The sequence below is a fragment of the Acipenser ruthenus genome, chromosome 35 (genome assembly GCF_902713425.1).
Source record: "Acipenser ruthenus chromosome 35, fAciRut3.2 maternal haplotype, whole genome shotgun sequence".
NCBI lineage: Eukaryota > Metazoa > Chordata > Actinopteri > Acipenseriformes > Acipenseridae > Acipenser > Acipenser ruthenus.
The window spans coordinates 10,958,755-10,979,288 of NC_081223.1; the positions used below are offsets into that span (position 1 = coordinate 10,958,755).

General features: G+C 46.7%; 1 protein-coding gene across 2 annotated transcripts; it reads left to right on the top strand.

Annotated features, from left to right (window-relative positions):
* Window positions 1–3,594: 3,594 nt before the first annotated feature.
* Window positions 3,595–20,303, top strand: LOC131705123 (sorting nexin-27-like). 2 transcript variants are annotated; one of them, XM_059007363.1, is made up of 13 exons: window positions 3,595–3,966; window positions 7,391–7,619; window positions 8,173–8,365; window positions 8,506–8,570; window positions 9,293–9,397; window positions 10,305–10,383; window positions 11,632–11,795; window positions 13,947–14,036; window positions 14,391–14,540; window positions 14,831–14,959; window positions 15,416–15,475; window positions 16,661–16,723; window positions 18,967–20,303. In XM_059007363.1, the coding sequence occupies exons 1-13, from the start codon at window positions 3,638–3,640 to the stop codon at window positions 19,012–19,014; spliced, it is 1,704 nt and encodes a 567-aa protein (XP_058863346.1). In that variant the 5' UTR covers window positions 3,595–3,637; the 3' UTR covers window positions 19,015–20,303. The 2 variants fall into 2 exon arrangements, with proteins under 2 accessions (XP_058863346.1, XP_058863345.1); XM_059007362.1 differs by having other exon boundaries at window positions 16,661–16,709.
* Window positions 20,304–20,534: the final 231 nt, after the last annotated feature.

Genomic DNA, 20,534 nt, shown 5'->3' on the forward strand with positions numbered 1-20,534 from the left:
GCGTGCCTGCGTGCGTGCGTGCGTTTGTGTGTGTGTGTGTGTGCGTGTGTGCGTGTGTGTTTTAATAACAGTATGTATTTATCTCTTAAGCGTTACAACAGACAACTGGGTCCTAACATGACATGAAATGACTGCTTACTCCTCAGATTTTGAAACTTGAGAAATGCAGAGCGTTGCAAAACTTCACGGTCGGTTGATAGAATAATAATGACTCAGCTGGTTTTTTTTTTTTTTTTTTCCGAAACAGCAAACGAAGCGCTCCTGAACGTGACGCGAGGCTTTCTCGCTACGCCTCTTTCGCAAGAAAAACTCAAAGCAAACAAGTTAGAAAAAAGACTACAGTACCCAGCGTTCTGCGCAGCAGGGGGGCACGGGTGCATTCTGGGGCTTGTAGTCCAGTCAGCTGAAGATAACGACTTCTTGTAAATGTTTACTTTTATTATTTTTGTCAAAAACTAAGCGGTAAAAACACAAACAATCATTGCTAGTGTTTGTGACCAGACATTGCGTTATAATCCGCACAGAGGATGTAATAACACAGCGTGCGTACATGCCGCCGGCCCATGTTATTATATCATGTAAATAATTGTTTACAGAAAATGGCAGGTCGTGGAAAGACAGGACAAGCACAACTGCACGCGTTCCTCGTCTACATTTTTAAAATGAAAGCTGACTGCATAGGCTGTATGGAGTGTACCGGTTATAAATACACTTAGCAATGTTTGCCACGTTATTTTTGTAGTTTTTCCCATGATTATACTACAATATTTAACAGAGTTTACCCTGGTTTGAGATGTTTATGAAATATGCTTCCATAGTAAAATCATAGTGCAGTGAGAAGAGGATATGAACCAGCCCCCTTCTTTACTGCTGTGGTATCCTCCTGGTAAAAGCACAGCACAGTGTAGTGAAGCACAGAGAAGATAATGAACCAGCCCCCTTCTCAAAGTTTACTGCTGTGGTATCCCCCTGGTAAAAGCACAGCACAGTGTAGTGAAGCACAGAGAAGATAATGAACCAGCCCCCTTCTCAAAGTTTACTGCTGTGGTATCCCCCTGGTAAAAGCACAGCACAGTGTAGTAAAGCACAGAGAAGATAATGAACCAGCCCCCTTCTCAAAGTTTACTGCTGTGGTATCCCCCTGGTAAAAGCACAGCACAGTGTAGTGAAGCACAGAGAAGATAATGAACCAGCCCCCTTCTCAAAGTTTACTGCTGTGGTATCCCCCTGGTAAAAGCACAGCACAGTGTAGTAAAGCACAGAGAAGATAATGAACCAGCCCCCTTCTCAAAGTTTACTGCTGTGGTATCCCCCTGGTAAAAGCACAACACAGTGCAGTAAAGCACAGAGAAGATAATGAACCAGCCCCCTTCTCAAAGTTTACTGCTGTGGTATCCCCCTGGTAAAAGCACAGCACAGTGTAGTAAAGCACAGAGAAGATAATGAACCAGCCCCCTTCTCAAAGTTTACTGCTGTGGTATCCCCCTGGTAAAAGCACAGCACAGTGTAGTGAAGCACAGAGAAGATAATGAACCAGCCCCCTTCTCAAAGTTTACTGCTGTGGTATCCCCCTGGTAAAAGCACAGCACAGTGTAGTAAAGCACAGAGAAGATAATGAACCAGCCCCCTTCTCAGAGTTTACTGCTGTGGTATCCCCCTGGTAAAAGCACAGCACAGTGTAGTGAAGCACAGAGAAGATAATGAACCAGCCCCCTTCTCAAAGTTTACTGCTGTGGTATCCCCCTGGTAAAAGCACAGCACAGTGTAGTAAAGCACAGAGAAGATAATGAACCAGCCCCCTTCTCAAAGTTTACTGCTGTGGTATCCCCCTGGTAAAAGCACAGCACAGTGTAGTAAAGCACAGAGAAGATAATGAACCAGCCCCCTTCTCAAAGTTTACTGCTGTGGTATCCCCCTGGTAAAAGCACAGCACAGTGTAGTGAAGCACAGAGAAGATAATGAACCAGCCCCCTTCTCAAAGTTTACTGCTGTGGTATTCCCCTGGTAAAAGCACAGCACAGTGCAGTAAAGCACAGAGAAGATAATGAACCAGCCCCCTTCTCAAAGTTTACTGCTGTGGTATCCCCCTGGTAAAAGCACAGCACAGTGTAGTGAAGCACAGAGAAGATAATGAACCAGCCCCCTTCTCAAAGTTTACTGCTGTGGTATCCCCCTGGTAAAAGCACAGCACAGTGTAGTAAAGCACAGAGAAGATAATGAACCAGCCCCCTTCTCAAAGTTTACTGCTGTGGTATCCCTCTGGTAAAAGCACAGCACAGTGTAGTAAAGCACAGAGAAGATAATGAACCAGCCCCCTTCTCAAAGTTTACTGCTGTGGTATCCCCCTGGTAAAAGCACAGCACAGTGTAGTAAAGCACAGAGAAGATAATGAACCAGCCCCCTTCTCAAAGTTTACTGCTGTGGTATCCCTCTGGTAAAAGCACAGCACAGTGTAGTAAAGCACAGAGAAGATAATGAACCAGCCCCCTTCTCAAAGTTTACTGCTGTGGTATCCCCCTGGTAAAAGCACAGCACAGTGTAGTAAAGCACAGAGAAGATAATGAACCAGCCCCCTTCTCAAAGTTTACTGCTGTGGTATCCCCCTGGTAAAAGCACAGCACAGTGTAGTAAAGCACAGAGAAGATAATGAACCAGCCCCCTTCTCAAAGTTTACTGCTGTGGTATCCCTCTGGTAAAAGCACAGCACAGTGTAGTAAAGCACAGAGAAGATAATGAACCAGCCCCCTTCTCAAAGTTTACTGCTGTGGTATCCCCCTGGTAAAAGCACAGCACAGTGTAGTAAAGCACAGAGAAGATAATGAACCAGCCCCCTTCTCAAAGTTTACTGCTGTGGTATCCCTCTGGTAAAAGCACAGCACAGTGTAGTAAAGCACAGAGAAGATAATGAACCAGCCCCCTTCTCAAAGTTTACTGCTGTGGTATCCCCCTGGTAAAAGCACAGCACAGTGTAGTGAAGCACAGAGAAGATAATGAACCAGCCCCCTTCTCAAAGTTTACTGCTGTGGTATCCCCCTGGTAAAAGCACAGCACAGTGTAGTAAAGCACAGAGAAGATAATGAACCAGCCCGTTGAACTGAAAGAATATAATGATGTCATATAAGTTTCACCTATTTACTTACGTTACAGACATATGGTTTATGACGTTATAGACTGGCTTAAGCGTTGGTTCGAAAATATAATAAAGGTTCAAATTAATTAAAATATTATAGATAGATAGATAGATAGATAGATAGATAGATAGATAGATAGATAGATAGATAGATAGATATGCATCAGATAATTCTGAAGGGGTTACGCCACGTAACATCGTGGTTTTTCATATTTTGTACAGCTTTTTTTCTTTAATCGCACCTTTTGCAAAAGAAAAAACACACGAACTACAGTAAACAAAACAGCTTCTTTCGCCTCACAACTACGACTCCCACTAACGCCCAAAAACTACACCGGGGCTCCTCGCTTGGCATTCTGGAAAATGTAGTTCCCGGGGGATCGTTTACCAAGTGAAAGTAAACCGCAGTTCCCGCATTGAAGAAACTACAACACCCATGATGCTCTCTGACCGCTGTAAAAAAAGGGGGCAGGGCGAGGCGGGCGGCCGCAGCGGGAGCGTCTCGTGATGACGGCGGCGGTCCGTGTTGTTGTAAAGATGGCGGACGAAGCGGGAGACGGGGTGCGCTCCGGGCAGACGCCGAGGAACAGCGCCAACTCCACGGCAACCGCCGGGATAGCCGGCCCCTGCGCCGTGGCCTCGGGTCCCAGGCTGGTCCGAATCGTCAAGTCGGAGTCGGGCTACGGTTTTAACGTCCGGGGCCAGGTGAGCGAGGGAGGCCAGCTCCGCAGTATCAACGGGGAGCTGTACGCGCCGCTGCAGCACGTCAGCGCCGTCCTGCCGGGAGGAGCCGCCGACAGAGCCGGGGTCTCGAAGGGGGACCGCATTCTCGAAGTGTGAGTACGCCTTACGACTAATATAAATACATTTAAAAAAAAAAAAAGTGAGGCGAAATAGCCAGTTGTTTACAACCCCGTGGTGGGTGTTGCGCGAATGGAGAAGTAGGCGCTGTCGTGTTTTTTTTTTTATTATTATTATTATTTTCTGCGTTGCGGATTTCAAGAGAGAGACCGAGACAGAGGGTCAAGTTGGATCGAGTTGTTGTGTTTTGTTTTTTTAAGTGGTTGTAATCAGCCGGAGTTGAATTGTGGTCGACTGGTGTGCATCCAGTACAGCAACAGGACCGTGTTTTTAATAATATCGTCTCTTTTTCGAGGTGTTTATACTGCACAGCCAGGTCGCACAAACGAAAAATAACATTGAACCGTTGCACTAGTATTAATTATACAGCACGTTTTGGGTTATGGACACACAGGCTTGCCAGGTTGTGAACCGAGTTATAATTATATTGAAGTAATGCACGCTTCGGCGTCCACTCGCCCGGTTTCGTTTTATCGGTTGAATTGCATCCCAACCCCAACCCCAACCCCAGTTAAGCGACAGCCTTACGAACAGGACAAACACTGCGCTGTGTGCTGATTTTTAGCCGTAGCTTCATTTGAAATGCAAAACGCATCGCTTTCCTCTGACATCAACAGCGTTGCTATGTGTTGTTAGGTATAGGACGACTGCTGGTCATGAGAAGGGAGTCGGTTTCCGTTAAGAATGGGGTTGTGTTGTAACTGGATAAGCACAGATTAGAGACCGCCTTTTCCTACTGTGCAAGTGCAGTGTGGAGTAGTGGTCAGGGCTCTGGACTCTTGACCGGAGGGTCGTGGGTTCAATCCCAGGTGGGGGACACTGCTACTGTACTCTTGAGCAAGGTACTTTACCTAGATTGCTCCAGTAAAAACCCAACTGTATAAATGGGGAATTGTATGTAAAAATAATGTGTAAAAATAATGTGTAAAAAATAATGTAATTGTATGTAACAATAATGTGATATCTTGTAACAATTGTAAGTCGCCCTGGATAAGGGCGTCTGCTAAGAAATTAATAATAATAATAATAATAATAATACGAAAATAATTACTTAACGCGACCCCCCTCATATTAATTGTGAACTGAAGTGTATGCCAGTCAGTGTGGCTTGTGTGTTTTTAGCAGACTCCTATTGCACAGCAGTGTCACCCATTCCAGGTTTTACTACCAGCTTGATCAGCCCCAGTGTGTCTAGCTAACAAGCTCAGGTGTGTCTGATTATTAAATTCGCAGCAAAACCAGGAATGGATCACACTGCTATGCAATGGAAGTCTTATCGCCATCCCCTGTTGTGTGTGTTTTTAATCAAGTAGTTCATCATAATTGTGTAATGCGACAGTCAAATGCCTCCTCATGCAAGTGACAGCTGACGTTGCAATTATTTAAATGCGAAATGCAGCTGTAAGTTTATTAGTAAAACTAAAATATGATCAGTTTTTAAAGAGCTGTTCGTGAGGTGTTGTGCTAATCCAGGGACCGAAGAAAGACTCCTGTTGCAGAGCGGTTTGATCCATTCCTGGTTTCACTAGGAGTTTAATAACGCACACCTGAGCTTGTTAGCTATACACACTGTGGCTAATCAAGCTCCTGGTAAAACCTGGAATGGGTGAAGCTGCTGAGGTTAGTAACACGCTCTGATCTGGAGTAGCAACTCTCTCTCTCTGGTTTCAGTTCAGCTTTTTTTTTTTTTTCGTTTCTGTGATCCCAGCTTATTACACAAAAAGGACTGGAAACCGTTGCAAGAGTTTTTTCACGAGGCTTACTGGAACTCGAAGGCTGGCAGAGTTTTTGTTTTTAGTTCCTGTAAAAATTTCACAAACCTTTACCATCAGAAACGCCGTTGTCAGACTCCCACCCTCGCTTTCGATAAGTGACCACCTGTATCTGTGCAGGGATGGGAATCAGACTCCTGTTGCACAGCAGTGTCACCCTTTCCAGCTTTTACTACCAGCTTGATCAGCCCCAGTGTATAGGCAACAAGCTTGGGTGTGTAATTTAAACTCCTAGTAAAACCAGGAATGGATCAAAGTGCTGTGCAGCGGGAGTCTTATTTCCATCCCAGAAACGAGAAGCTAGTAAAATTGACTGTCTGTGTGCCACCTCGCCTCCCCAGATTGGAACCCAGGCTTCCAGAGGAAGGTAACGGGCAGAAATGAGAGGCGAGTGAATTCTTCCTCTGTCTGATGGTCCCTTTCGCTCGTGTTGTTTACCCCCACAGCCTTGCAAATTGCGTTTCAGCATTTGGGCTCCCCAGTTTCACAGTCTGGCATATAAAGCCGTCGCTCATTGAAGGGATCGGATTGCTTGTTATTTTTTTTCTCGTGCATTCGGTGTTGGTGTTCTCTGCAGACTCCAGTAATGGACCCTGTGCTTCTTCCACAGGCCTCATTCATGTGGTTTTTAGTCGCACGCAAACCAACAGTTACATAAGTAATAATCGTAGCTGGGCTTTTGTGTGAGCCGAGGTTATGGAAAGGATCGTATCGCTAGGCAGGTACCCAAATGGCTTCGCAATGTTTACACATCTCTCCCTGTGTGTGTGTGTGCTCGCGGCTCTGTTTGTTTCTGTCTGTACAAGTGTGTGTGTGCATCTCTCTCTCTCTCTCTCTCTCTCTCTCTCTCTCTCTCTCTCTCTCTCTCTCTCTCTCTGCTGCTTTCAGCCTCTTGTCTCCATGTGTGCGTGTCTCTGTGTCTCTGTCTTTCTCTCTGTTTCTGTCTGTGTGTGTGTTTTTCTCTCCTCTCTCTCTCTCTCTCTCTCTGCCTGTCTCTCTCTCTGTCTGTGTCTCTCTCTCTCTCTCTCTCTCTCTTAGGTTCTTACCAGGCTGTTCTCCTCCTCTGTTTTCCTCTCTAAATAAACCCTCCCTTTGCTGCTGCTGCTGCTGCCGCCCAGGCAATGGAAACTCTAATCACTGAGCTGACCTCATCCTCCATATTCATGAAGCAGAAGCTCACGGCTGAGCGAGGCTTTGAGAACAGAAACCAGCAGCCCAGACTGGGCTGGGACAGTGACCTCACTAGAGCTGACCTCTGACTTTCTTAAAATCCATCTGACTTTCTTAAAATCCCTCTCACTTTCTTACCTGACCATCGCAAATGGGGTGGGGTGGGGTGGGGTGGGGAGAGGGGACAGGTGGGATTTTGAAAGAAATAGTTCAACGAAGGAAGCAAAGGCGGGTACAAGAGTACAGTTTTACGCATTTTGATTTCATCCTAAAAAAACTGATTAATGAAACCGCATGTGCTTTCCCGTTATTCATTTTGTTTTGATCCATCGATGGGTATTTGACCCCGCAGCGTCCCAGCCCTACAATCAGCTGCTGGGAACCGGACGAGCGCTGATGGGCTGAACGGCCTCCTGTGATTTAAGGAGTTTTCTTCTCTGTCCCTCCCTCTCTCCAGGAATGGTGTGAATGTGGAGGGCGCGACTCACAAGCAGGTGGTGGAGCTGATCCGGGCGGGGGACCGGGAGCTGCTCCTCACCGTGCTGTCCGTGCCGCAGCACGAGGCTGACAGCCTGGACCCCGGGGACGAGGCTGGCCAGGTCTTCCACGACTACAGCGAGAAGCAGGCTGTGCCCATCTCCATCCCCACGTACAAGCACGTGGAGCAGGGCACGGAGAAGTTCGTGGTGAGGGGAGGGGTGGAGAGCGATTGGGGGGGGGCTCGCATGTTGAGCAGGGCACAGAGAAGTTCGTGGTGAGGAGACGGGTGGAGAGCGATTGGGGGGGCCCTCGCATGTTGAGCAGGGCACGGAGAAGGTGTGGGGGAGGGAGAGGATGAAAATAAGACTCCCATTGCATAGGGGTATGATCCACTCCTGTTTTTACTATGAGTTTTGTCGAACACACCTGAGCTTGTTACCTCTACACACTGGGGCTAATCAAGCTTGTATTAAAACCAGGAATGGGGGAAACTGCTGTGCAATAGGAGTCTTCCTTCCATACTTAGAGTGGGGTAGGGTTGTGTGGGAGAGGAGTGAGGTAAGGTGAATGGGAGGAGAGGAGTGTGAGGGGGAGGAGTTGTTTCAGAGTATTTGTACAGTGTATGTGATTCCTGTTGCGATGCTGAGCGCTTTTCTCTTTCTCTCGTCCTTTCTTTCTCTCTCTCTCTCTCTCTCTCTCCCTCCTTTCTTTCTCTCTTTCTCTTTCTCTCTCCCCCCCCCCCCCCCCCCCCCCCCCCAGGTGTACAACGTGTACATGGCAGGCAGGCAGCTGTGCTCCAAGCGGTACCGCGAGTTCGCCATCCTGCACCAGAACATCAAGAAAGAGTTTGGCAGCTTCACCTTCCCCAGGCTGCCCGGGAAGTGGCCCTTCAACCTGTCCGAGCAGCAGCTGGACGCGAGGCGCCGCGGCCTGGAGGAGTACCTGGAGAAAGGTAACTGGATAAACGTGTAACGTCCCACCCCTCGGGTGGGAGTTTGAATTCTCGGATCACACCCACGCGTTGTTCTCTGCGTGTTGCATTGCTGTATTGAAGTGTGTTGTGCTGTGCTCACGCTGTACCCTCCTCCGCAGTCTGCTCCGTGCGAGTGATCGGGGAGAGTGACATCATGCAGGAGTTCCTGTCTGAATCTGACGAGGTGAGACGCGCGCACACACGCCGTGCCGTGCCGGACAGAACACGCGCACACACGCCGTGCCGGACAGAACACACGCACACACGTGCCATGACAGACAGAACGCACACACGTCCAGGGCAGGAAGTTAAGGTCAGGAAGGGCACAGCAATGTTGCCTTTGTTGGGCGTGAAGATTCAGAGGCACCCAAGGCAGTTCTAGGAGGTATAACATAAATCCATCCTAAGGACACCAAGGCGATTTCAACATCAGAAAAGAAATACAGAGAGCCTGTTATGTTGATGAAATAGTAATTCAAATTGTTTGTTTATTTAGCAGACGCCTTTATCCAAGGCGACTTGCAGAGACTAGGGTGTGTGAGCTATGCATCAGCTGCAGAGTCACTTACAGCTACGTCTCACCCGAAAGACGGAGCACAAGGAGGTTAAGTGACTCGCTCAGGGTCACACAATGAGTCAGTGGCCGAGGTGGGATTTGAACCGGGGACCTCCTGGTTACAAGCCCTTTTCTTTAACCACTGGACCACACAGCCTCACAACTGTTACAAAAGCTGAGCTTGTTGCTTATACACACTGTGGCTGATCAAGCTCCTAGTAAAACCTGGAATGGGTGTAACTGCTCTGCAGTAGGAGTCTTGTTTCCATCCCTGTAATGCAAAAACAAACTTTTTTTTTTAAATCCTTTTTTTAACTATTTAATTTTGAATTTGCTTCTACTCTCCTCAGAATTACAATGGCGTTTCGGACGTGGAGCTGAGGGTAGCCCTGCCAGACAAGTCTACCGTGACAGTGCGAGTGAAGAAGAACAGCACCACGGACCAGGTCTACCAGGTAACTGCAGCCAGGGAGAGGCAGGGCAGCACACCTGGGCTCGGGGATAATCAGGGTGGGCTCGGGGATAATCAGGGGGGGGCTCGGGGATAATCAGGAGGGGGCTCGGGGATAATCGGGGGGGGGGCTCGGGGATAATCAGGGGGGGCTCGGGGATAGTTGGAGGTTCATTTGTGCCGGATCCCAGCTCCGGAACCTTTTTGTCCGACAGGCGGGCGAGAATTTAAATGAGGAATTAAATTCATTTAATCAGGTAATGTATTGATTTCAAAAACGAGAAAAGCTGTCATTCCCTCACAATTGAGTGTGAATCAATAGCGGCTAACGTCCGCATTGAGGTTTTAAAAGCTGATTTGGAAGCGAATTTCCATCTTCGGCTAGTGCCTGATCAATAAAACAATTGATTGCTTTATCGGGGTGCTGCATTTACTGTGGGGAAACTTTTATAAGGCTTTGTTTTACCATGTGTGTTTTTTTTATATAAATATATGCTTTACCAGACCTCTCTGTGCTTTACAATGCTTCCCTATGCTTTACCAGACCTCTCTGTGCTTTACAATGCTTCCCTATGCTTTACCAGACCTCCCTGTGCTTTACAATGCTTCCCTATGCTTTACCAGACCTCTCTGTGCTTTACAATGCTTCCCTATGCTTTACCAGACCTCTCTGTGCTTTACAATGCTTCCCTATGCTTTACCACACCTCTCTGTGCTTTACAATGCTTCCCTATGCTTTACCACACCTCTCTGTGCTTTACAATGCATACCTGTGCTTTGACTGTACTTCATTACACTTTGCTGTGCATTTACTGTGGGACATTTTTGGGGCTCTGCTCTGGACAGCCCAGTTAATTGCCTTCCGTCTCTGTCTTTTTAAACAATTAATTTTTTTTTATTAATTCCCTCAGGCCGTGGCCTCCAAGGTTGGCATGGACAGCATCACAGCGAGCTACTTTGCCCTGTTTGAGGTGATCAACCATTCGTTCGGTGAGTCTGCTGTTTGAGAGCGAGAGTCGACCACACAGAGATGGTTTACCACTCGTCCCCGTTAGTGCTGCACAGACTGATTAATTAATTATTAGATGATTGGGATCTCCACAGAAACCAGGAGCTGACAGTCAGACGAGGGTGGCTGGTGTCGATCGGGCTGATTCACCATTCAGAGCGAAACGAGGGAAGAAACAGCTGCTTGGGTTTGTGACGATCGCTGCTTTTCTTAAGACTCTGGAGAACAGCGATCCGCACAAACCCAAGCAGCTGTTTGTTCACTCGTTTCGCTCTGAATGGTGAATCAGCCCGATCGACAGCAGGGTTGGGGTCGATTTTTTTCCTTTTTTTATTCTCATTTCTTTTTACAACACAGGCTTTATTGGTCAAACCCGTATACAGATCGTCCACGACACATGCATTTGTATGTGTGTTTGACACGTATGTGTGTGTTTGTTCGGTAACCCCTGTGTTGTAAGAAAGGGAATTGGAAATTGATTTTAAGAAGGAATCGGAAATGATGCTGATCAACCCCAGTGACCCTCGCCTGCGGAGAGCCTGATCCGAGGAATCGAAGGGCGGGTTCACGCGATACTAATCCCAGGGTCATGCTGCTGCAGTCTGGCTTGTGAAGCGCTTTCAGATGGACAGAAGTGCAGGCACAGGTTCAATCCATTGACATGTAAATCACAAATCCTTTTATAACGCCCTATCACGAAGCAGTACGCTCACAAACGGAGCGCCAGACCTGATCAAAGACAGGGTAGAGAGAGAGAGAGAGAGGTGTGTTTTAATTAGTGACGAGTCAAACTCTTCAGATCTCTGAAATTTAGTAATTGCTTGACCCCTGCTCTAGAAAGCTGTAGAGGTACAGAGATATATCAGGGATGGCAATAAGACTCCTATTGCACAGCAGTTTCACCCATTCCAGGTTTTATGCAAGCTTTATTAGCCACAGTGTTATAGGTAACAAGCTCAGGCTGTCTGATTTGATTAAACTCAAAGTAAAAAACCAGGAATGGATGAAACTGCTTTGCATTAGGAGTCTTATTTCCATCACTGTGTGTATAGATATAATGGAGATGTATGAACAGAAATCAATCTGTTTTGATATGACGTCTTTCACGATAAATCGCCCCAAAGCGCTTTGCATAGACAAAAACATTGACAGATATTGAAAGCAGCAATAAGCAAGCAGTTGAATCGATGTACTGTGTGTTTGTATTGACGTGCTGTGCTGTGCTGCAGTGAGGAAGCTGGCTCCCAACGAGTTCCCTCACAAGCTGTACGTACAGAACTACACCTCGGCTGTGCCCGGGACCTGCCTCACTGTCAACAAGTGGCTCTTCACCACGGAGGAGGAGGTGCTGCTCAACGACAATGACCTGGCCATCACCTACTGCTTTCACCAGGTATGCATCCAGCCCTGTGTGTGTGTGTGTGTGTGTGTGTGTGTGTCTACTGCTTTCACCAGGTATGCACCCAGCCCTGTGTGTGTGTGTGTGTCTACTGCTTTCACCAGGTATGCACCCAGCCCTGTGTGTGTGTGTGTGTCTACTGCTTTCATCAGGTATGCACCCAGCCCTGTGTGTGTGTGTGTGTGTGTGTGTGTGTGTGTGTGTGTGTGTTAGTCTACTGCTTTCACCAGGTATGCACCCAGCCCTGTGTGTGTGTGTGTGTTAGTCTACTGCTTTCATCAGGTATGCATCCAGCCCTGTGTGTGTGTGTGTGTTAGTCTACTGCTTTCATCAGGTATGCACCCAGCCCTGTGTGTGTGTGTGTCTACTGCTTTCATCAGGTATGCATCCAGCCCTGTGTCTGTGTGTGTGTGTGTGTGTTAGTCTACTGCTTTCATCTGGTATGCACCCAGCCCTGTGTGTGTGTGTGTTAGTCTACTGCTTTCACCAGGTATGCACCCAGCCCTGTGTGTGTGTGTGTGTTAGTCTACTGCTTTCATCAGGTATGCATCCAGCCCTGTGTGTGTGTGTGTGTGTGTGTGTGTGTTAGTCTACTGCTTTCATCAGGTATGCACCCAGCCCTGTGTGTGTGTGTGTTAGTCTACTGCTTTCATCAGGTATGCATCCAGCCCTGTGTGTGTGTGTGTGTGTGTGTGTGTGTGTGTGTGTCTACTGCTTTCATCAGGTATGCACCCAGCCCTGTGTGTGTGTGTGTGTGTGTGTGTCTACTGCTTTCACCAGGTATGCACCCAGCCCTGTGTGTGTGTGTGTGTGTGTGTCTACTGCTTTCACCAGGTATGCACCCAGCCCTGTGTGTGTGTGTGTGTGTGTGTGTCTCTACTGCTTTCACCAGGTATGCATCCAGCCCTGTGTGTGTGTGTGTGTGTGTGTGTGTGTCTACTGCTTTCACCAGGTATGCACCCAGCCCTGTGTGTGTGTGTGTGTGTGTGTGTGCGTGTCTACTGCTTTCACCAGGTATGCACCCAGCCCTGTGTGTGTGTGTGTGTGTGTGTGTGTGTGTGTCTACTGCTTTCACCAGGTATGCACCCAGCCCTGTGTGTGTGCGTGTCTCTACTCTCTCTCTCTCAGCCTCTTGTCTCCATGTGTGCTTGTCTCTGTCTTTCTCTCTTTTGTTTCTGTCTGTGTGCGTGTGTCTCTCTCTGTACGTGTATTTCTGTATGTGTATCTGTTTATTTTTCTCTCCTTCTCTCTCTCTCTCTCTCTCTCTCTCTCTCTCTCTCTCTGTCTCTCTGTCTCTGTGTTGCAATGTAATAACTTGCCTCAGGTTATACTGAGCTTTGTGTGTCTTACACAGTATACTGCTTTCACCAGTAATATATACAGCTGTGTGTGTCTTATACAGTATACTGCTTTCTCAGTGTGTGCGATGCAGTATACAGACTACAGTCTGTTTTGTGATTTTATAATAAGTTAATAGGGCAGCAGTGTGGAGTAGTGGTTAGGGCTCTGGACTCTTGACCGGAGGGTCGTGGGTTCAATCCCAGGTGGGGGACACTGCTGCTGTACCTTTGAGCAAGGTACTTTACCTAGATTGCTCCAGTAAAAACCCAACTGTATAAATGGGGAATTGTATGTAAAAATAATGTGATATCTTGTAACAATTGTAAGTCGCCCTGGATAAGGGCGTCTGCTAAGAAATAAATAATTCACGGAGTGTCTACTGCAAGCTGTGTAAGGTCACATCACAGGACACTGCTGCTGTACCTTTGAGCAAGGTACTTTACCTAGATTGCTCCAGTAAAAACCCAACTGTATAAATGGGGAATTGTTTGTAAAAAATAATTGTATGTAAAAAAAATAACAATTATAAGTTGCCCCGGATAAGGGCGTCTGCTAAGAAATACATAATAATACATTGTGAATTTGAGAACCTCTCCCATTGAAATATAAAACATGTGCTTCGATTGGCAGTCCTCTCATCCCCAGACTGCCTGGAATAACACTGCTTATAAGAATGAGACGCCCTACGCAGGATGGATTGAATTGTGATATACGCCTCTGTGTGTGTGTTTCAGTGTAGCCTGCTTCTCCTTTCCGCCTGGTCTAACCCCCTCCCTCGCTCCCCCCCCCCCCCCCTCTCTGCAGGCGATGGAGGATGTGAAGAAGGGCCACATCAAGGCTGAGGAGAAAGCCTACCAGCTTCAGAAACTGGCAGAGCAAAAGAAGATGGGAATGGTGAGTCTGTGTCTCTCTCGCTCTCTCTCTGAGTGTGTGTGTCTGTCTCTCTCGCTCTCTCTCTGAGTGTCTGTGTATATCTGTGTGTCTGTCTCTCTTTGCATGCAAGGCTGTTTTGTAGTAGCAATTTCTAAAGAGGCATGATCTGTGTCCGTCTGAGTGTGTGGCCAAGTACAGTTCTAGCAATGTGTTCCCTATATATTGTAACACAATTCTCTCTCTCTTTCTCTCACCTCTCATCCCTGTCTCTCTTGCCCCCCTCTCTCTCTCTCTCTCCCCCTTTCTCCCTCATCTCCCTTTTGTCTGTCTCCTCCTTCTCCTTCTATCTCTCCTCCCCCTCTCCCCTCACTGCAGTATCTGAGCATGCTGCGCTCGTGCGAGGGCTACAATGAGATCCTCTTCCCGCACTGCGCCTGTGACTCGCGGCGGAAGGGTCACGTAATCACGGCCATCAGCGTCAAGCACTTCAAACTGCACGCCTGCACTGAGGAGGGGCAGCTGGAGGTGAGGAATAAACTCGTCCCGGGGCCAGAAACAAGACTCCCGTTGCCTAGCAGTCTGATCCATTCCAAGACACCCCTGAGCTTGTTGCCTATACACGGGCTGATCGTAGTTAAACCTGGAATTTGCAACAGGATTTCCATCCTTGAATTATGCAAGGCATTGAGTCGAGTCTGTATAACTGTTGCATCTTCCTTAGTCTGTATTGGTCCCTCTTGACAGTAGTGCAGGTTTCCTGTGCCGTGTCTCTCTGACTGTCGGTCTGTGGGTAACAGCGTTGCGTCTCCTCTCAGAACCAGGTGATTGCGTTCGAGTGGGATGAGATGCAGCGGTGGGACACTGACGAGGAGGGCATGGCGTTCTGCTTTGAGTACGCCCGCGGAGAGAAGAAACCGCGCTGGGTCAAGATCTTCACCCCCTACGTGAGTCAGGCCCAGCCTGCTCAACACTAGACTTGCATGACATTATATCAGTTAACATGTCTGGTTGACCCTGTCTCTATTATTATTATTATTATTATTATTATTATTATTATTATTATTATTATTATTTAGTTCTTAGCAGACGCCTTTATCCAGAGTGACTTACAATTGTTACAAGATATCACATTACAAAGTATCACATTACAGAATATCACATTGTAAAATATGATTATAAGATATCACATTACAGATGAGCAGCTATAAAGTACAATAAAATCAGATGCAAATAAGATCTAATTCAAACAAGAGTAAAATAGAGAATACAGTAAATAATTACATGTTTGTATGTCTGGTTGACCCTGTTTCTTGTAGGAGAAATCAGATAGATATCTCCTTGCCACTTCAGTGCTATTGTTTTTTATAATTGTATGAATCTCTCTCTCTCTCTCTCTCCAGTTTAACTACATGCACGAATGCTTTGAGAGGGTATTCTGTGAACTCAAGTGGCGAAAGGAGGTGAGGCCGTGACTCCTGCTAACTAACAGAAAAACTCCTTTAAGATATTTAATTGCATTCTGTGCAAGACCTTCATTTTAATGATTCAGTTCACTTTGTGTGTGAAACTCTCTGGGATCCTTGTGATGAAAGGCGCTGTAGAAATGTGTACTGTAAAGGCGTTCGCTATGAATGCTGTTTGATTGAACGTGCAGGACAGAGAGAGATACATACGAACAATATGCAGGTCGCGATACCGTGTGATTCACGATACTCTGATGGCCTGCTTCTGTGATGCACAGCAAGATCAAATGGTTATTTAATGATGGGCTGTTTTGTTAAATGGGGTAGGTGGAGTTTCTGATGTGTGTTTGGTCTTGAATCACGACACTAATGATACCTACCTCTATTACAATTCATCACGTGAAGAACGCAACACAGTGAGTTGATACTCCAGCATGCGTTGTAATACAAACGCCAGCAGTGTGTGTGTTACAGGGGCTTTGCAAACGCCCGGAGTCAATGGGAGTGAAACCATTCACCTGCCTGCCTAAAATCAGGAGAGATTAAGTTGATCGTAAGGTTTCGTTATGATTTATTACACCAGCTATTAGAGTTATTGGCAGTAGTGTTAGTGTCGGTATGAAAATGATGATAAAAATGTATTTAAATTGTGGGGATCATTAATAAAGGAAGGTATTAGTTATTATAAATTAGTATGTTATTAGGTTAGGTTTAGAATTATGATATTCAAATTATCATTGTTTATTGAAATTGTGGGGATCATTTAATCTATTTTATATAGCGCCTTTCATAGAGGACCACCGTCACAAAGCGCTTTACAAGATGCAGTAACAAGAAAATCCATAATACTTTAAATACAGAGAAATGCAGAATACATGAAATACAGTAAAACAATGCTTAATACATGAAATAGTAGCAGCAACACAGCAGGTAATAGATATCAGGCTGGAAAGCAAGAGAGAACAGGTGGGATTATTATTATTATTATTATTATTATTATTATTATTATTACTGTAAATCCTATATTAGGTTTAGAATTATGATTAGTCAAAATATGAAGATTTAGGTGTTTTGGATTATTAAATGTTAATGTGTGTTTATTCTGGTTCTTGAAATTCAGGTTAGAACAGAAATGAGGACTGCTCTCTGACTTTCTCTATCTCTCTATCTCTCTCTCTGCAGGTGGAAGAGGAGGTGACAGACCTGGATAATCGGAATTGCAGCAAAGATGGTATGTGTAGCAAGGTAAGGCCTTGCCAGCTGTTCGACAAGGCTTTCTGAGACAGGGGTACCGGGGAGAGTGAACCTGACAAACTCAATCAGGAACGCTGCTGTAGACCAGGCTTTCTGAGACGGGGGTACCGGGGAGAGCGAGCCTGACAAACTCAATCAGGAACGCTGCTGTAGACCAGGCTTTCTGAGACAGGGGTACCGGGGAGAGTGAACCTGACAAACTCAATCAGGAACGCTGCTGTAGACCAGGCTTTCTGAGACAGGGGTACCAGGGAGAGCGAACCTGACAAACTCAATCAGGAACGCTGCTGTAGACCAGGCTTTCTGAGACGGGGGTACCGGGGAGAGCGAACCTGACAAACTCAATCAGGAACGCTGCTGTAGACCAGGCTTTCTGAGACGGGGGTACCAGGGAGAGTGAACCTGACAAACTCAATCAGGAACGCTGCTGTAGACCAGGCTTTCTGAGACAGGGGTACCGGGGAGAGTGAGCCTGACAAACTCAATCAGGAACGCTGCTGTAGACCAGGCTTTCTGAGACAGGGGTACCGGGGAGAGCGAACCTGACAAACTCAATCAGGAACGCTGCTGTAGACCAGGCTTTCTGAGACAGGGGTACCGGGGAGAGCGAACCTGACAAACTCAATCAGGAACGCTGCTGTAGACCAGGCTTTCTGAGACAGGAGTACCGGGGAGAGCGAACCTGACAAACTCAATCAGGAACGCTGCTGTAGACCAGGCTTTCTGAGACAGGGGTACCGGGGAGAGCGAGCCTGACAAACTCAATCAGGAACGCTGCTGTAGACCAGGCTTTCTGAGACAGGGGTACCGGGGAGAGCGAACCTGACAAACTCAATCAGGAACGCTGCTGTAGACCAGGCTTTCTGAGACAGGAGTACCGGGGAGAGCGAACCTGACAAACTCAATCAGGAACGCTGCTGTAGACCAGGCTTTCTGAGACAGGGGTACCGGGGAGAGCGAGCCTGACAAACTCAATCAGGAACGCTGCTGTAGACCAGGCTTTCTGAGACAGGGGTACCAGGGAGAGCGAGCCTGACAAACTCAATCAGGAACGCTGCTGTAGACCAGGCTTTCTGAGACAGGGGTACCAGGGAGAGCGAGCCTGACAAACTCAATCAGGAACGCTGCTGTAGACCAGGCTTTCTGAGACAGGGGTACCAGGGAGAGCGAGCCTGACAAACTCAATCAGGAACGCTGCTGTAGACCAGGCTTTCTGAGACAGGGGTACCGGGGAGAGCGAGCCTGACAAACTCAATCAGGAACGCTGCTGTAGACATCCTGGGTGTGGAAGAGGAAGCTGGTCCGGTCATGGGATCGGGGGACGCCCACCGAACCTTCTGAGCAGCTGTGTGGGGGATTGGTGAGGTGAGGTGACGGAGCGTAATGGCACTTTATAAACTGTGGAGAAAACGGGGTGAAATAACTGGGCACTAGTGTACTCTGTGTATAATGTGGCCCTCTTTGGCAGTGATTTTAGCATTTTGGGTTAAATACACATCTGTAAGTTTAATGGGCTTTTCTTAATATATATATATATATATATATATATAATAATATAGAAAGGTAATTTAATATTGATTTATAAATCAGTACAGTAAATTTTTGCTGATCGGAACCAGATGATAACCTGTTGAGATTTATTGATCGTGATCTGCACTGTACTGAAAACGTTTTCGCTTCTTGGATGTTATCAATAAACTGTTAGCACAAAGTTCAGGAATGGAAATAAGACTCCTGTTGCAGAGCAGTGTCACCCATTCCAGGTTTTACTAGGAGCTTGATCAGCCATGTAGTAATAATAATGCTGGTTATCATCAAATGGAAATAAGACTCCCATTCATAAGAACATAAAGTTTCCAAACGAGAGGAGGCCATTCAGCCCATCATGCTCGTTTGGTTGTTAGTAGCTTATTGATCCCAGAATCCCATCAAGCAGCTTCTTGAAGGATCCCAGGGTGTCAGCTTCAACAACATTACTGGCTAGTTGGTTCCAGACCCTCGCAATTCTGTGTCTCGTTCCTTAGCAGTTTGATCCATTCCTGGTTTCACCTGAGTTTGACATACCTGTGCTAGTTACCTATACACACTGCGGCTAATCGAGCACATAGTAAAACCTGGAATGGGGAGGAAAATGCTGTGCAATAGGAGTCTCCTTTCCATCCCCAAATTAAGCAAGGCATTGAGCAGTGTCTCGTATTTCAATTTATTGATTTATTTTTTGCATTTTCTTTCAGAATATCTTCCTGCTGTTGAAATCGCACAGAAGGGATGGAGACATCTAGGAGGAGAGATTGCAACATCGTAAACTACAGAAAAAACAGAGAAACCTGCAGCTACAAGCAGCAGCAGCAGCATCGAGAGAGGAAGAAAAAACAAATTCAAAAAACCATGATGCTTTTAAACATTTGGCGAGAGAGAGGCAAAGCTTTTGGCGTCAACTTCGAATTCTTGTTCTGCTTGGACTTCTGCTTTTTTACTGTTGTCATCTTCATCGAAATAATAGCAGTAGTAATGATAAGATTAAAAAATAATAATATTAATAATAATGATGATGATGATCCCGGAAGGATGACTGGGAGACGGACAGTTAGTCTGGAAAAAACTCCACCCTACCTCTGATCGTTCTGATGAAACATCCTGGGGGAAAGTATAACAAACAAAAAAAAACGGGAAATCTGTCTGCAGAGACTTTAGAGAGAACATTGTGATCCGCTTTCCTTAATGAGATGGGACCCCCCACCACCACCTCCCCCTCTCCCTCCCTCCCTTCCTCTCCTCATGCCACCCCTTTCTTAACCAGGTTCTGCTGCTTTGCTGAGACTGACCCAGCGAGAGTGTGTGAATCTGGGCAGAGGCTGTGCTGGAGACAGGGGTGTAAATGTATACCTCCAGACAGGATGCAGTCAGCCAGTCCTCTCGGTACCTCTCTGAGGTTGTGACGTTTCCTTCTTGACGTCGTTTTTTTGGCCTCGATGGTGGCAGGCAGGGACACCACAGATGTATAGAAATCTGAAAAGGAAAAACATTTCGGTTTTTGTTCACACTCTGCCTCCTTGCTCCGAAATAATCAGTGATTCTTAACTCTGTTTATATCGGTCCAGACCAGTTTAACCACAGAGGGGCTTGTTTGGCGTGAGGAGTCAAAGCAACAGCCTCGCGTCCCGTTTTGATTCCAGCAGCATTTTATATTCCTTCTAAAGCAGGTCAGGATCCACACCCCAGTTTACAATGGGCTGTCATGTTTTATTGTAGCTCAAATAGAACAGCAGTACCGCTGCCTCGCAGCAGGGGGTGCTGTTGTCACCCAGATACACTTTTTAATCTCTCTCTGTGTTGGTTCACAATAGTTTGAATTAAACAAAGCCTGCCCTGGACTGGAGGGAGCGCCCTTTCTGTTAGGGGGGGTGAGGGAGGGAGCAGTTCAGTCTCCGAAAATGACCAGACCTAAAATCCCTTTTTTAAAGCATTAATTACGAAGCAGGGGTCCCAATTCCAAGCATTTGTTTGGAGGGGGGTACGGCTCGTCACGCTATGCTAACCTTGCTCAAAACCGGGGTGACCCGGGGGGGGGGGGGGGGGGGGATTCAGTTGGAAGAAGTGTGTTTGGGGGCAAGGAAAATAACACGGGGGGGGGGGTTGATTAGACCATGTGACACAGAGCTAGCCTGACACTGCAACACTAGATGGGGAATTGTGATGAGCAGAGAGGCTGCTGGGAGACATGAGAAGGATTTGTGGAAGTTATGAGCCTGCCATAGAAGCAGGGGGGAAGCGTTTTGAATCGATGTTTCTGTTTGTTTTC